A 16,063-nucleotide genomic window follows, 5' to 3' on the forward strand; every position below is an offset into this window, starting at 1 on the left:
AAGACAGTAAATTTTAATTTTGATTTAAGTTGTTCACCATAAGTTCCATGACACATTTAATTTGCAGTTCTTACGAAAGGAAGAGTAATAATAAGCACAGGTTATCTCTATGGATTTTTTCTCACTTTCAATTACCTGTGTGTTCCTAATAGGTTAGAGTCATAGTTAAATATATCTATTCATGTTACTTGTTCATGAATGTGATTCATGTGCAGACATTTCCTAAATTATTTTTTTTTTCAGTGCTTGGGCGACCAGTCTGCTGCTCTTGTTGGGCAAATGTGTTTTCAAGATGGGCAGGCAAAAAACACGTAAGTTATAATGAAAGTTGTAAGATAAACAGTAGGTCACTGTTCCATTTTAAATTTAGTGTTATGTTCTCTTTCAACCTAACTGCCACATACTTTTGTAGTTACAACATAAATAGCTCTACCTTTTGACTGTGTTGACCTACAAAATAAACAGTGTACTGACTTCTGAATGAAATAGGGGAAATTGTTAAATGGTTTGTGAGGTATACTTTGGAACAAAGTCATTGTGAGTAAATACCTCTGTGTGAAAGAAGATTTTACATTTTAAAATTCTCCAAAACACAGACTATAGCAGTTGCTAGTGTAATATAAACTGAGTAAGGTAAAGTTAAACAAATATGGGCAATGCAGGTTAGATTGTGTAGACTTCAATGACAAAAAACAGACAATATTGCTAGATAGGAAAAGGCAATCTCTATGTTGCTGTGCTTAGTTTTCATTCTGTGTCTAGATCAATATGGAGATTATAAAATGTTGTTTTCCTAGCTCTCAGCCTCTTAGTTTCCCTTGTTTAAAACAGCTGATCAGTTAAATCAGGCAAATGGTGTAATCAAACATTCATTTGAGGAAAAGCTCTTTGCTTAAATGACTTACTGTTTCATTTACAATTGCGTGCCTAACACAGCATGTACGAATATACAGAGTTCTGGACTTTCACAGATTTAATTGCACATTAGTCCATATTTCTTGCTAATTAAACTTCATGTTATCTTTTATATTTGTACACGAATCTAATTGTTCGTAGCCTTGTATTTTATTAAAACAAACATGGTTCTAAGCAATATTGTCACAAAGTATTTTTATAAAAAATATTTTTATAACATGAGACTTTGGGAAAAAAAACAAACAAACAAACTTATAAAGAAAATGGTAAAAGTTAATTATCAGATGAGAATGTTTAACCTATTTGTAGTATTGTTACCTTTTTTCTCTCCAAATATAACTGAGAACTTTCTCAGTACTGTGTTTAGGTTGTTGATTTGCAAGGTGTAAAAAATATTGAGAATTAATAATTAGTTGGAATAAATTAGCATGGATTATGAGTCTATTGTATTCCTTTTATTAAACTGCATCTTTGTATGTGTGTATGCACACATACATGTAGTGTGGTCTTCAAATGAGAAACATGCCACTTTCAGAAATATTTGAAGTGAATATGTTTAAAGAAAACCCTCTTATTTGTGGCAGGAATGCAGTGTCTTGAATTTTCACCTTTAAAGGTTTGAATTTGATGTTTTGAAATATTTATTTTATAAAGTGGCTTTCATAATCGTCTTAAATTGAAATAAGTAAACATTGCCACCCATTATGAATTCATGTTTAGTTTTCGTCCCTATCTGCTCCTTGATAAGTACTATACAAGAAATACCCAGGGAAAGAGGTGTAGGTCTAGATTTTTCAGCTTCAGGCTGCATTTAATTATTTTTTTTTAATTTTTTTTTTTTTGGGGGGGGCGGGGAGTGAGTGATGATTTTATCATCAGTTAATGCTGCCATAAACTTCAAGGGGTAAAAAAAGTGGTATCTTGATTCTCCACAAGGGAGTTGTGGATTCAGGAATTGCAGTAATTGTTTATCCTTTAAACATCCTTGTTTTAACTTTTTGTTCCTTTCATGCTAGGTATGGAACAGGATGTTTCTTGCTGTGCAATACAGGTCAGAAGGTCAGTTGCATTTTTCAATTTTTCACTTGTTTTTATTGATCTTCATTTAAATACTTGAGTACAACTATAAATTAACATTTCATAAACTTATAAGCAACAATTACACTGCTAGAGGTAAGGAAAAATGAATATTGAAATATGAAAGAACAGAAAGTAAAAATCTGTTCAACGTGTTTCAGTAAGACTCCATTTCCTAGCTGCAAAATGAACTTTTTGTAGCAAGATCCTTTCTTTCCCCTTGTGTATGTTTCTTAACCTCATCCACAAAGTGATGAGTCTTGTGTTACTTAACCACATGCTCTGTTTCTCGTCTTGGCTATTCTTCTTTTCACGTTTTTCTTTGTATTAGTAGTTAAGAAAATAATGCAGAGCTTAGGCTTCTTTTCCTATATCTCCTGAAGACCCCCATTTCTTTGCTATAGAGAGTCTGGAAAGATCTGAGGCAGCTTGTGGAAATGAAAACTAAAACCAGCAGTCCAAGGGTTTTATCTTTGGTGTTTATAGGATCATAGAATCACTAAGGTTGGAAGAGACCTCAGAAGAGATCATCTGGTCCAACCATCCCCCTACCACCAATGTCACCCACTAAACCATGTCCCTAAGCACCACATCCAACCTTTCCTTAAACAATCTCAGGGACGGTACCTCCCCAGGCAACCCATTCCAATGCCTGACTAAACTTATGTAACTTTTGTAGAGTCATTGATATCTACTATGCTTAAACATTCTGTATGTCTTTTTTTTTTTTTAAGTGAAAGTTTTGTCTCTTCTTCATTATCATTTGCATATACTGGTTTAAATATTTTAGGCCTGTGTTCATGCTTCACCTTTTCTTCTTTCCCTATTTAGTCTGTGTTTTCTGAGCATGGTCTTCTAACCACAATAGCTTACAAACTGGGCAGAGACAAACCTGTTTGTTACGCACTAGAAGTAAGTACAGTAATTTATTCCTTTCTGTAGTTATACATGTTTTTCTTTACTTCTGTTTTCTAGTATCTTTCTATTATCTTCAGTGAAATTATTAATTTGCACAGAAATTTAAATAGCAATTTGTTATATCTTTTGTGCCTCAAGGCTTATGCGTTGTTTTGGTCCAATCTACCTCCAATCTAGATCACTTAATCTAATAAAAATATTTCTGCATTGCATTTCTTGGCATAATGGCTGAAACACTTTTTCAGTTACACAGTCTTCCAAATCTTTACTAAATAAACAAATAAAAATTCATACTAAGATTGGGTTTAAAAAGGAGGAAGTTCTGGTACTAGTGTTTCAACTATCCTCTATTAACAAAAAACATGACTAGATGTCTTTTGTCTTATTTCATTCAAATGTTTGTTACTTCTAACTTAAAAATCTAAGCCAAATTTCTGGGACAAGATTCATCAAACAGCCCTTTTTGCCTACCTCAAAATCAAGTTCCTACTTCCAGTTCCTTTAGTTCCTCAGTTCTCCACACAGCTCTGAGGATATCCAAATTCTGTAGAAAACTGAATTTTTCACTCTAACTCATTGTTCTAAAGCTCTGCTTCTGAAGCACAGATCCGCTTGGCACATATTTGGCACCAAAGCTTCTTTGGGATCAGTAGAATGAATGTTCTTCCATCTATGTTGTTCAGTGGGCCTGATCTAATAGTTATTTTCAAGATGTGTACTGAATTGTCAGCTGCAATGGAGCTTATGAAGAGAGCCTATGTTTTTCATATCAAATAGACCAAGACAACACACAGGATTTTCTTCTCTGGGAAAATAATTTGTGGCTTACAATTACTAGGATGTGGGAGTTTGTGCTCATTTCCTTTTCCTTCCCTTAGGAAAGTTGAGCTTTTTATTTGCCATGTTCTGGCAACTTTGGGGGTTTCATTTTATGAAGGTGAAGAGGTTTGTTTTGGTTTTAGTCCAGGTACTTGAAGAAAGGACTGGAACTGTGTTGAGAGTGATTTATTTTTTTTATTTCCACTTGCTCAGAAATCTGTATGCACACTTTTGCTTCCTCCTCATCTCCAAGTCCTTAATGATACTGTCTGAAGAAATAGTTTCAACAGAAGCTATTAAGTGCTCTTTCTTCTACTGCATCCATGCTAGAATTATCTACAATTTAGTGGATAAGACACTTTGCAGAGAGGCAAGAAATGTGCATTCAGCCTTTTGTTTTAATCATCCCTCTATTTTATAACTGTAATAGCTAGCTGTTTAGAAAACACCCCTGTTCCCTTATAGCAATGGCTCTGAATGAAAATGTAGTGCTGCTTCCAGTTTACTTGAAGCTTAGTCTAGTAGACTTGAAACTGTCTTGTAGAGAAGTCTATTTGGACAGTGGTGTAAGCTGGGAGCCTTGCCATTCATCTGTGATGTGATGGAACCATTCAGGGCCATTTGCTGAAGCAGTAGAGAGAACTGACAAATGAAAATGCCTACATTTTCTGTCTCTCTGGACATGTGTACTTAGGCTCTAGCTATAAATAGTCTTATCTTTAAAATTAAAGCATAAAAAATTAATTTGTTATAAAAAGAAGGCTGAGGCTACTGGATCTACTTGTCCTTAAATTAGTGAGACCAAGAAGATTGCTCACAAAATTAGGTAACTCCCTTCCATGGAAAAATTGCATGCAAGTGTTTTTATTTCCTTCAGGGATCTGTTGCAATAGCTGGTGCTGTTGTTCGTTGGCTGAGGGACAATCTAGGTATCGTTAAGACTTCACAGGAAATAGGTGAGTATTTGCAATTTGGAGCTTTTAATTTTAAGTATTTTTTTCAACTGTCTTGATATTTGAATTCTGACAACTGCCTTATTGTTGAATAAAAGCTCAAAATATTCAAGTAAATAAAAGCTGAAGATGCATATATTTTACTTTGTTCAAACAATTTGTTTTGCACCCATGAAATCACTACTTACTGATATTTTTCACCAATATTTCATACAGCTTATCACTAAGGTGTTTGAAACCCTTTGCTAACTTTCTGTTACTGAGCACGCACTCAGGAAGATTCTGTACTGCCATACAGATTCCTGGTTTTGTACGATATTATTTTCCAGAATCAAGAGTGTTTAAGTCTATTACAGAACCAAAAGCATATTAGATTGTACATATTCTTTCCTGTCACAGACATGACAACCTGAGGCTCTAAATATGCAATGATTTATGTAGAAGGGTTCACATCTACTAATGCAGAGACCTCCGTTTGCAAAGCTGTCTCTTAAAGAATTGTGAATGATGGCAGTCTGTTTTGGCTAAGAACACGGTAATCCTTTAGTATTTGGGTCGCTAATGTTTTCTGCATGAGCTGAACTTAAAACAAGCTTGTTTGTGACATAAAAATGAGGAATATACAAAATTTTGAAAAAGGAGAAAACATCAGAAACATGCAACTGTAACAGTTTGAAAGTGACTGATATAACTAGATTTTGGACTATAAAGTAATTCATTATATTTATTTTAATAATTTGATATCTTACTGAAAAGTGGAAAAAGTAGAATTCAAAGACTAAGGAAAACTCAGAAAACAATAATCTATGAGAAAGCCTGACAGACCATATAGAACATAAGCTACTGTCACTGGAATTAGCCAGTTGCTGAAACACTATAGTCACTCTTGGCTTCACAAGTTTGATTAGATCTTTGACATGTAGGAACTTCAAGAACTTTAATTTGTCAATGCTGCTGAAATCATGTGGGTCTCAGTCATTGCTTCTTTTTCCCTGAAGATGTCCTTCCTTCTCCCTTCATTCCTTTATATGTGGTATCTGTGTGAAAGTACCATTTTAAAAAGATTTTTTGAATCAGTTTCCCTAACTTTCTTCTCTATTGCTCTGCTTTGATCAATGCAAACAAGAAATTTACAAAAGCTGAAAAAAAAAATCTACTTTCCTTTCTTGTTACAGGAAGGAGCTGCACATAACGTCTGTAGTTTTGGCTGTTTTAATACAGCTTTTAAAATTCCACATTTTAATATTGAGGAGTTCAGATATCTGAAGTTACTACTCAGATATTAAGCAACTCCACATTTCCTTGTAGTTGGATGTGATTATATTCTTAAAATGAGATTTTAGAACTCTAAATCCATTTGAAATTAATGGGAATTTAGTTCTTAACTCCCTTTGGTCGTGATCCAGTTTCACTTTCTTGCTTCGGCTTAAATGCAAGTAAATTGTGACCTTTTGGAAAGCTTTGAAGGTACATTCTTTACCCACAGGATACCCTTTGAAAACCTCACAGAATCTAGATCAGAATATCAAGTAAATGATTCTGGGGTTTGATTTTACATTTACCACAGCCGCCTATGCCCCATCTTCCATTTATATTGTTGGATATGGACAGCTAGTCAAAGAGAAGCAGAGTTGCAGTTAGTTGCATATTCTAATGGTACATGGCTTGATTGCTTTTGTAGCTACCTAACATATTCTGAATATTTTTCCTATTTAATAACATCTTTAAGTGTCATTTTTTAAGTGTTGGTGCAGTTGTAAAAAGCTAAATATAGACTGTTTGTGTGTGCATTAGAAAAACTGGCTGCAGAAGTGGGGACTTCTTATGGCTGCTACTTTGTGCCAGCATTTTCAGGACTGTATGCACCATACTGGGAACCCAGTGCAAGAGGGTAAGGTTCTGAATGAACGTTTGCAGGAAGATTAAATTATTTCACAAATCCTTACAGGTATCAGACTTTTTTTTTTCTTCCTTTGGTGTATCTGGATACAACATTCTCCAAGCAACCACTGTTTCTCTTTTGTATTTAATTTGTTCAAAACAGCAACTGCTACAGGGAGAAGGAGGATTAGCTGACTCAGCTACTCATCCTAATCACCACCACCACCCAAAAAAAAAAAAAAAAAGAGGGGGAGGGGCATGGAAAACATTTGGGTCAGGAAACTTTGGGACACTGAAAGGTTTGTCATGATAACAGGTTATTACAAAAATGAGGGAATTCAGATTAAAAAGAAACCAGCTTTTTAATGTTAAGAAGCAATCCTTATACAATGGAACTGAATGAGACTTCAATTAAAAGGCCTAGGTCTGAAAGATTTTCTGGTAAAGATGTATGTTCTAACTCTTGCTTTTTTTTCTGTTTGTTTTGTTTTTGTTTTTTTTCCTCTATTGAACAGTATTATCTGTGGCCTTACTCAGTTTACAAATAAAAACCACATCGCCTTTGCTGCACTAGAAGCTGTCTGCTTTCAAACACGAGAGGTAAAAGCAAATTAGTTCATAAATTCGTTGTAAATTAGTATAAGAACAGTGTAACTCTTCAGGAAAAGAGAGGATTAAAAAGATGTAATGAAGATGCTTCATACCACACTTCTATGCTATTATCTTCTTTACGTGATGCTAGTATTGAAGGATTGTTCCTGTGAACTCAGCTAGAATGATCAGGTTGAGTGGTACATTATTTTGGAGCAGCAATCATACTTTTTATCAGCACTTAAAATAAGGTGAACATATTTTATGACTGTTATAAAAGGCAGAACATGCAAACAGTAAAATGACAAGGCCAATACCATAACAAAAATGCTGTATTGGTTCTACAACATAAGAGACTATATTTTATATCATCTGCTGTGACAGATATGGCTGATGTTGTTTTCCATAAGAACAAAAAATACTTAAATCAAGAGAGCAGCAAACATCCAGTGAAATCTGCATTCACTTTTTGCCCACGTCTCTTTTTGCACTTGTCAGCATTCTGCAAAAGCAAACCTACATTCTCACACAATAAATTAATCCTTCAACCAAATCATAAGGCTTGATATCAGTATGTTTTGAGCATTAAAATCTTTATATTACTATCTGCTACGTTTCGTGCTCCTTGTGTTCTGTACAAACACAGGACAAAATGAAATTCATAGCCCGCAAAGGGTAACAGTGAAACTTTAATATGTTTGCATGTTTTAAATTAATGTTATTTAAACTTCTGTGTTTTAACTAATACCCACCTGAAACTGTGTGAGATGAGGAAAGTAGCTTGCTGTTTCTGTAGCAACAATGAGTAAAGCAAGAAGTACTCCTGTGGAAAAAAGACAGCTAGAAACTTCACCAAGGCATCTCCTTTTGAAGCCTCTGAGTCCTCTGAAAGTCATGGAAGGAGCTTGGAAATAGCAAGCTCTTAATTCTGATACTAGAAGTCAGGGTAAAGTTATAGTGAACTGAAGTGATAGCCTGGTTTGTTTTCTTGCTCCTCTCTTTCTTTGTCTGTCCTCCGATCTATTCCATCTCACATGACAGCTCAATGATCTTTCTAGCAAAAAATTATCCCTGTTTTGCTGGGCTATTTTTCTGCTGGATTAATGACCTCAGCTGCCTTGCAGAGGATTGTAGCAAACGTAACAAGAAATGGCATGTGTCTGGGAGGAGCAGGATGAGGAATAAAGCTTTCAAAACTGAAGATGAAACTGTTTGAATTTATCTAACTCTTCCTTATTTCCTTATTCTTTACTCAATGTACTTAAATCACAGTGGTAGGAGTGTCTCATTAGGTATTCTGACATACTTAAATTAGTAGATTAAGTCCTACAGAAGTGCATAAAATGTACAGTTTTCAAAGATACATTGTTATTTTTGTCTTCTCAAAAGCAAAGTTAGTTTGGTTTAATTCTGTTTGAAACGTAAATCTTATGTATCCTTTGGGAAAAGACTCAAAATTCCTATTCATTGTTTGTTTGTTTGTTTGTTTAATATTTTTTGTGCCATCCAGTTCTTCTGTTTCTGATCATTTTTTCTCTCAAAAGTTCCTTCCTTGTGCAGACAGATGACCCTTGTTATATTTTTTTTCTCTCAGAAAATATTGTAGAAAAATAAGTAATTTTTGAGTTTGAAGAGCTGCACACTGCTGTCATTAGACAAAACTTACCTGGACACCTTGCCCATAATCTAACTACGCTACAATAGAGATAGAAACAGCATGATCGTAATTTGTTTTGTTTCTTCACCACCTCCTCGTTTCTAGCTTTCTTTTTGCTTTTTAGTCAAAGTGTGTAGTATACACTTAAACTTTTAGTCTAAGTGCATAATATGATTCAACATGCTCTTGCAAAATAATAAACAAAATCAGAGTTTCAGCAGTATATGTAAAGCTAAGATGAAGAGGCACTGCTGAAGTTCTGAATAGTTAAAAAAAAAAAAAAAAAAAAAAAGGCAGGTGAAATTCAGTATAGATTAATATAAAAGATGAAGAAAATAAGCTGTAGGGAGATTAGTACTAGCTTAGTACTGTCAGTAAACTTTCATGCTCTGCTATATATCCTGTATTCCTGCTTATTTCTAATGTATTTTTTTTTTATTTCAGTGCAGACCCATGTACAGATTCTGCCACAATGAAAGTTGGCCTTTTACTTTCTAATTTTCATCTTGTGGCAATGCTTTTAGTTCCTTGTTGACTTACTGTCTGAGAATACATAAAATCTGCTGGATAACCCATCTCTATATAGTTTTCTGTACTTTACCAACCTACCTGTTTGTTCATTTATAGAAACATGTTGAATTCCAAGTAAGGATTGTATAACTGCGTACTTTGTGAAATGCAGAATAGCATACAATGCACTGTAGTTTCTTTTTTGTGGTTTGTGTATTTTGCTGTCATTTAAAGCTGAGAAAAGCACACTTACAGTTATTCAAATAAGTTGAAAAATGACAGAGAAAAATCATTCTGCACTAGTTAATTCCTATCATCAAGCATTATATACTGACATTAAAAATGTAAATGAGACGTTTAATTGACTGTTTTTACAAAACCTTAGAAAAAACAATATTCTCCATGTAATAGACGATTGTAGGATAATGCTGTGTGCTTCCTTTGTTAGCTTTAATGAAGTTTGTAGTGGTCATCAGTTGTTTTTTTTTCCTCAAAGTTCTTAGACCATATATGCAACGGATAGGTATAGAGAAAATTCTCCTACACTAGAATTTCTGTGATAAATTGAATGCACTTGCTGTATATTAAGCAAAACTGTGTTGTCACTACCTCTGTTTTGGCCTCTTGATGTACAGGGAAGGAGACCTACCTGCTTAACACTCTTCAGCAAACACTGACTTATCAATATTTTGCATTTGGAGATTTTTCTGCAGTTAATTTGTAACATATACTGCTCTTCAGATTTTAGATGCAATGAACAAGGACTGTGGGATACCACTAAGTCAGTTGCAAGTAGATGGAGGAATGACCAATAACAAAGTTCTCATGCAACTCCAATCAGACATTCTCTGTATTCCAGTAGGTAAGATAAAAAAACTATGACTTCTTTTTTCTTTTTAAAGCTGAATATGCTGTTCATTTGTAATGGCTAATGAGGGCTGTTTGGATGGCTGTTATTGTTGTTACTGCTAGGCTTTTCTTAGTGCTGAGAATGTTGTGTTTTGTTTGTTTGTTTGCTTTTTTTTTTTTTTTTTTTGGGGGGGGGGGGGGGGGAGGAGAGTGTATTTTGGTTTGGTTTTGTTTCCAGAAAAAAAATGCTTAGGTCTAGCATCAAGTTTTAAGGTTTATTTTCCTAGAGCATCTCTGACTCATTTCTCGTGTTGAAATATTATAGCACTGTGATGGTATTAAACTTTAAAGTTGTCAGATCAATATCTAACTGTCTAACAGTTTTAAAATCAATGAAATTTACATTGTCCTGCAACATGTCAGCCCTGAAAATCTTGCTCAGAGATAAATCAGAACTTTGCACCTTCACTGCTCTTCTACATAAACTTGAGCCACTTCAGCGATAGCAAGCCAGTGGAAAGTTTTAAACTCCAGAGTTACTATAGTTTGCCTTTAATAAAACATAATGCACAAGGCTTATACTGTCAGTGCTTTGTCATAGCTAGCACTTGAAAGGATGTGATCAATAAAACCTGCTTTTAAGGGATTCTCCTCTTGAAGTACAGAAGCAGGCAGTTGTAGAGTTAATAGCACAGATTTACATCTTGGGGGTGGTTTGGTCTTTTATAGCACCTGTGGAAGGCAAACCAGCTAGTAAGTACAGGTGTGTAACCTCTTTTAAGATGCCTTTTCTAAATATAGATGCTTTTAATAACAAAATGTCTGGAGCAGGAGAACAACATGGGTTACTTAAACAGTAATCACTGCTTTGGGGAGGGAGAGGACAACAAAATGTCACCTTATTAACAGAAGTACTCCGAGGAAACTGGTGGTGGTCAGTAGCCTTATGCATAATGTGAAAATGGGCAATTTCGTGATTCATAGAACCATAGAATGGCTTGGGTTGGAAGGGACCTTGAAGATCATCTACATGTAGTTTCAACCCTCCTGCCATGGACAGGGTTGCCACCCACTATTCAATAGTGAGGGAATAAGTGATCTGAAGTATTCTGAAGACTTGGAAGACTCATAGTTGAAGTTAACTTCATAATCATGTGAATGGAAATAAAATGAGATTTGTAGGTGGTAAACTTCAGGGAAGCTCATGTAACAGTTCTAGGAAAATGTGTTATTTTAGACATATATGTCTGGAGTTCTGATATCATCAAGTTGACTTTCAGTAAAAAGCATCATGGCCTTCTCTCTGATTTACTTCAGTAAAGCCATCAATGCCTGAAACAACCGCTCTAGGAGCTGCTATGGCAGCAGGAGCTGCAGAAGGAGTTGGAATTTGGAGTCTGAATCCTGGAGATTTGACAGCAGTGACATGTGAACGATTTGAACCACAGATCAACCCGGAGGGTAAACCCCATTAAGGTTCTCCAGGAACCCGTGAACTGTTTTATTTTATGTTCGGAAGATCAATTTTATTCTTTGTTGCAGTCTGACATACCAGTATAAAAACAGCTGTATGTAAATATCCTCAAAATGATAAAAATCAGCTTTGTAGTGTTAGGTTTAGGAAAAAGTGTATTTCACTTGCTGTTTTGTTCATTTATTGACTAGTAGGATTGGAAAAAGTTTAAAACAACATAGCTCCGTAAGGTAATGTGTCAACTGTTTACTTAATGTGATGGGGTTTTTATGTTGTTCTTGTGTTTTTGTTTTTGTTTTTACTGAGAAAGATGTCTTCTAAAGTTCTTGTGCATTTTTGCGTTTTCACAGACATAGGAAGGACAGGCAGAGTATTTTTGGTAGACTCCTAATTTGGCCTTAAAAAGTCTACACTGATCATTCTTTTAGTTAACTTTTTCGTCATTCTTAAATGCTTCTAGAAACAAAAAGCGTGTACTTGACATAATTAATCCATGTGCAAGACATTTTTGTCTTTTCAATTATTTCTTCTTGTTTTTATAAAGAACTTCGTCTTACCATTTTGATTATAATTACTGCTATGATCCCTTCTTCAAGACTTATTTTCAACACTGAAGGGCTTATGCATGAATAACAATTGCTTCATTTTGTCCTATTTGTATATGTTCTGATTGGAGAACACACAGAATCTTTTTAAAGTTTATTTCTTGTTACTGTGCATAGTTTTGTTATTTTAGTTGTTTTGAGGGTTTTTCTTTTAACTAATTCAAAACATTTTTAAATACTTGCATTCATAGGCACTGACAGACTTTTCGCTGATTTCTCTATTTCAGAAAGTGAATATCGCTATGCCAGGTGGAAGAAAGCTGTGATGAAATCTATGGGCTGGGAGACATCTGAAGCTCCTTCAAACGGTAAACCAGACATTAACACAGGTCAAATATTAATTAGCTAACTAGACTAGTTAATTAATCTTGAGTTTGGTGACATTTTCTGTTCATTCTATCTGTTGACGATTCCAATGATTTGAAAATGATTACTTAAAAACACTGTGGAAGCAAAGCAGGATATAGGCTGGTCTTCCTCTTGAAAGGAAGACACAAGCAATATCTTGTAGGTCTCTGAAAGCATAAGACATTAAATCAAGACTAACTGCAGGTTCCACAGAATGTTGATAGTTAACAAAGAAAAAAAAATCTTTCCTATTAAAGAGATACAGCTTAATTCTAAGATGGTGCAGGAATTTTATAAACTTTCTTATACTCATGTTGAAAAAGAGGAAAGTTTCATCCAGTGATTTTTCTTGCTGTATCTTGGCTTTATTGTTTGCTGTATAGGAAGGAGGGATTGCTAACCACATCAAAACCTGCTTGACTCGGAAGGACTAAGAGCTAGAAGTTATAAAGGGAAGCACTGCATACACCTATTGTACACACACATAGAACATACATACACTTTGAGGGACTAAAAAAGATATTTCTTTTGAAGTAGAGGACTTTTCCTTTTATCAGGCTTGAATAGTCTGCAGTCTTCTATGTTCTATAATTTGAGTTTATATTTCAGCACTATTTCAGGATAAGTTTCTAGGCCTGAATCAGCCTACAGGACACAACTTCTTCTTTGTTTCACTTTTCTTGAAAAAACTACTGAAAAGATTAAGAATCTTCAGAATCTACCCCCAGAACCCACAGCTGCAGCCCTCAAGCTGCATAAAGTTTCTTACTTTACTGATGAGAGATAAAAACTAAATTTTTTCTTTTACCATCCTGTATGTAGATGTAAGTACTTTATTTAACAGCGTGGTTATGCAAACAATTCTCTCAAGGATGCTTGGAAGGGAAATAGGTAATTTATCACGAATAACAAGATTTACTTCAGTATTATGATTTAGTTGCCTTATATCTAAATGCTGTTATGTGTCCCTAAATCCCAAGTGCTTGATATGTGTATTATTTTTTATTCTTTATTTCCTTTTGAAGCTTAGAATATCTGCCTTGGAGAAAATAAAACTAGGTCTTGTTCTTCAGCTAATGTGAAAAATTATGTTTACAAAAACTTGACCTCACTGATTATCCACTTTAACACTAGGGGAAGAATGCTAATTTTCTTAGTTCTAGCTTTGATACTGTCCTATGCCTGCTAGGAGCATTTAAGATTGGAGAATAATAGAAACGGTATCCACCTAGGTAGTTCTAACAGTAGAATTTGAATGTGAACTCTTATTGAGAGCTTGTTTTGAATTATTTTGGGGGAGGTTGCATGAACTTTTTCTATTTTTTTCTGCAAATTGTTTTATTTTTTCTTGCAATTGTTACTTTTTGCTGTTCATATGATTTTTAACATATGTATTGCAATTTATATATATATTTCTCTTTTGATTTGCTTGACTGGAAACATCTTCCCCTCGATGACATCAGGTGACACTAGTATCTTCTGTAGTCTGCCCTTGGGTTTTTTTATTATGAGTAGCATGGTAATGTTAATCGGAGCAAAGTACGTCTCAGGTTAGTTATTATTTGAACTAGATCACTTTAAAAGCTGTCTACACTAGTTTAAGTGTTGTGTTGTTGTTTTTTTTTGTATTCCACCATTTATTTTGAGCAAAAAAATGACTGATGCTTTTTGTTGTTCATGCACACAAGTGTTTAAGGGTGTTTAGTCACATAGTACCTAAGGGAACAAAGAATGCTGTCTTGAATTCATTTTTATGCACCATGAAATTCATGATTGTTAGATGCATATGAAACCTTGGGCTATCCTCTCTCTTTATCTAGCTAAGCTGACTGTACACAGTTTATAAAAGTTTGGGTAGTTTGGAGCAGCCTAGCAGAGTTTTGCATTGCCTGCGTTACAGTGCACATTGCAATTAGAATATGGTTCCATCCTTTGTCTTTTGTTTCTTCTCATAACATTTTAAATTATTTAGAGGATCTGGTCTAAATAAAGGGAAGACTTCTCTTCCCTGAAAGGCTTTGTGTATCTCCTCCACCTTTTCTCTGGCACCCTTGGAGCTACTGTATGGTTAGGAATCTTCATCTGCTTAATCTACGGAATGTTCTTTTAGTATTTTTCTCTTAATTCATTTTGTATAAAAAGAAGAGACACCAATGAACCTACCCACAAAAACTGGGGAAAGGGACTGTGTGCATATGCAATGAAGATGCATCTTCAACCTATTCATATATGTTTAATTTTAAAAGAAAGTTATTAATATAGATGGATGATGGTGTTAGTTACTTATGCCAGCAGTAAGACATTGTAGTAAGATTACTTGTATGGTAAGAAGTTTCTGTGGAGATGTCATTTGTTCTTTGCCATTGTGTTTCAAAATTTATTTCCAAGGAAAATATTTTACAGCATAGCCATATTTTCTTCTTAGTAAGGTTTTTTTTGGAGTTACTGTTTAGTTAGTTGTTTTGTTTTTTTTTTTTGAGGGGTGGGGTATTAATTAAACAGATAGCTGAGAACTCGAGCATGCTCCTCGGATAATGTTTGTTTCTACTCATACAGTGTGAATTAACTGTTCAGTGGTAATTTTCCTTGCATGGAAGAGACTGTCTGAGCTTATAGAAGAACTAAAATCAAACTAAACAAATGCTGATTAAAAATCACACTGAACAAATGGTTTGACATTGATGTACTAACTCTGAAATACATCTGTAAATGAGAACAATCTTGGTTATTAAATATAACATAAAACCAGCTGTGAATAAGTGGGTAAATTTTTAACAAGCTGAACTAAACAACTTTAATATTAATTCCAGGTCAGGTTCTCAAGCACATGGGGGATGCCTAAAATAATAGGAAGATCAATATCAAGAGGGCAGATAAGCTACTTAAATTCCAGGCTTAATGCTTTGTAAAAACAACTAATCAGTAACCTGCATATGTATCTAAACTTACACTATGGGAATTCGTAAAAACAGATCTTGTTCTCCCTTCCCTAAGCTTGCCAGTGTCTTTCTGCCCCACAAGTGGAAATCATCTTAGCTCACTCTTGCCTTTAGAACCCATTTTAGCCCTTGTTTTCAACCAGTAACAATTGAGGATTTTTGTTATATTCTTTACGTGGTAAGCTTGGGGAAGAAAGTTGCAAGAAATTTGTAACTTTCCTGGGTTTTGCTTTGTTTTGTTTTGCTTTTTTTAATGATGGTGTCTAAACAAGAGTAGAATTAGTGATGATATGTACTGGTTGTAGTTTTGCTCATCTGTGTGTTAGGGTAGAACATGATACAATATACTGAATCTGTGTTGCTGATTGAAGCAGGACTGCGTCATCACCACCATCACCCACCCACTTAGACATTTTTTCTGGTAAATGTCCTTTTGTTTTTAAAAGCCAGAGGTAGCTGACCAGGCTTTCCTTCAAACTTTGGTACTGTAACTCCATTAATTAATTTGTTCCATTTTATCTCTTAAC

The 16,063-nt window shown here is 34.7% G+C and overlaps 1 protein-coding gene across 1 annotated transcript in view; it reads left to right on the top strand.

Annotated features, from left to right (window-relative positions):
- GK (glycerol kinase) overlaps positions 1–16,063 on the top strand; it is a 35,067-nt gene that overhangs the window by 15,321 nt on the left and 3,683 nt on the right. Inside the window, exons 10-18 of the mRNA XM_084294855.1 lie at positions 244–311; positions 1,932–1,974; positions 2,824–2,904; positions 4,607–4,685; positions 6,477–6,573; positions 7,079–7,163; positions 10,063–10,183; positions 11,488–11,631; positions 12,477–12,557. Of these exons, the coding sequence (XP_084150981.1) occupies positions 244–311; positions 1,932–1,974; positions 2,824–2,904; positions 4,607–4,685; positions 6,477–6,573; positions 7,079–7,163; positions 10,063–10,183; positions 11,488–11,631; positions 12,477–12,557 (799 nt within the window). The remainder of the gene's footprint in view (positions 1–243; positions 312–1,931; positions 1,975–2,823; positions 2,905–4,606; positions 4,686–6,476; positions 6,574–7,078; positions 7,164–10,062; positions 10,184–11,487; positions 11,632–12,476; positions 12,558–16,063) is intronic.

Source organism: Netta rufina (genome assembly GCF_964035555.1).
Source record: "Netta rufina genome assembly, chromosome: 1".
Classification (NCBI taxonomy): domain Eukaryota; kingdom Metazoa; phylum Chordata; class Aves; order Anseriformes; family Anatidae; genus Netta; species Netta rufina.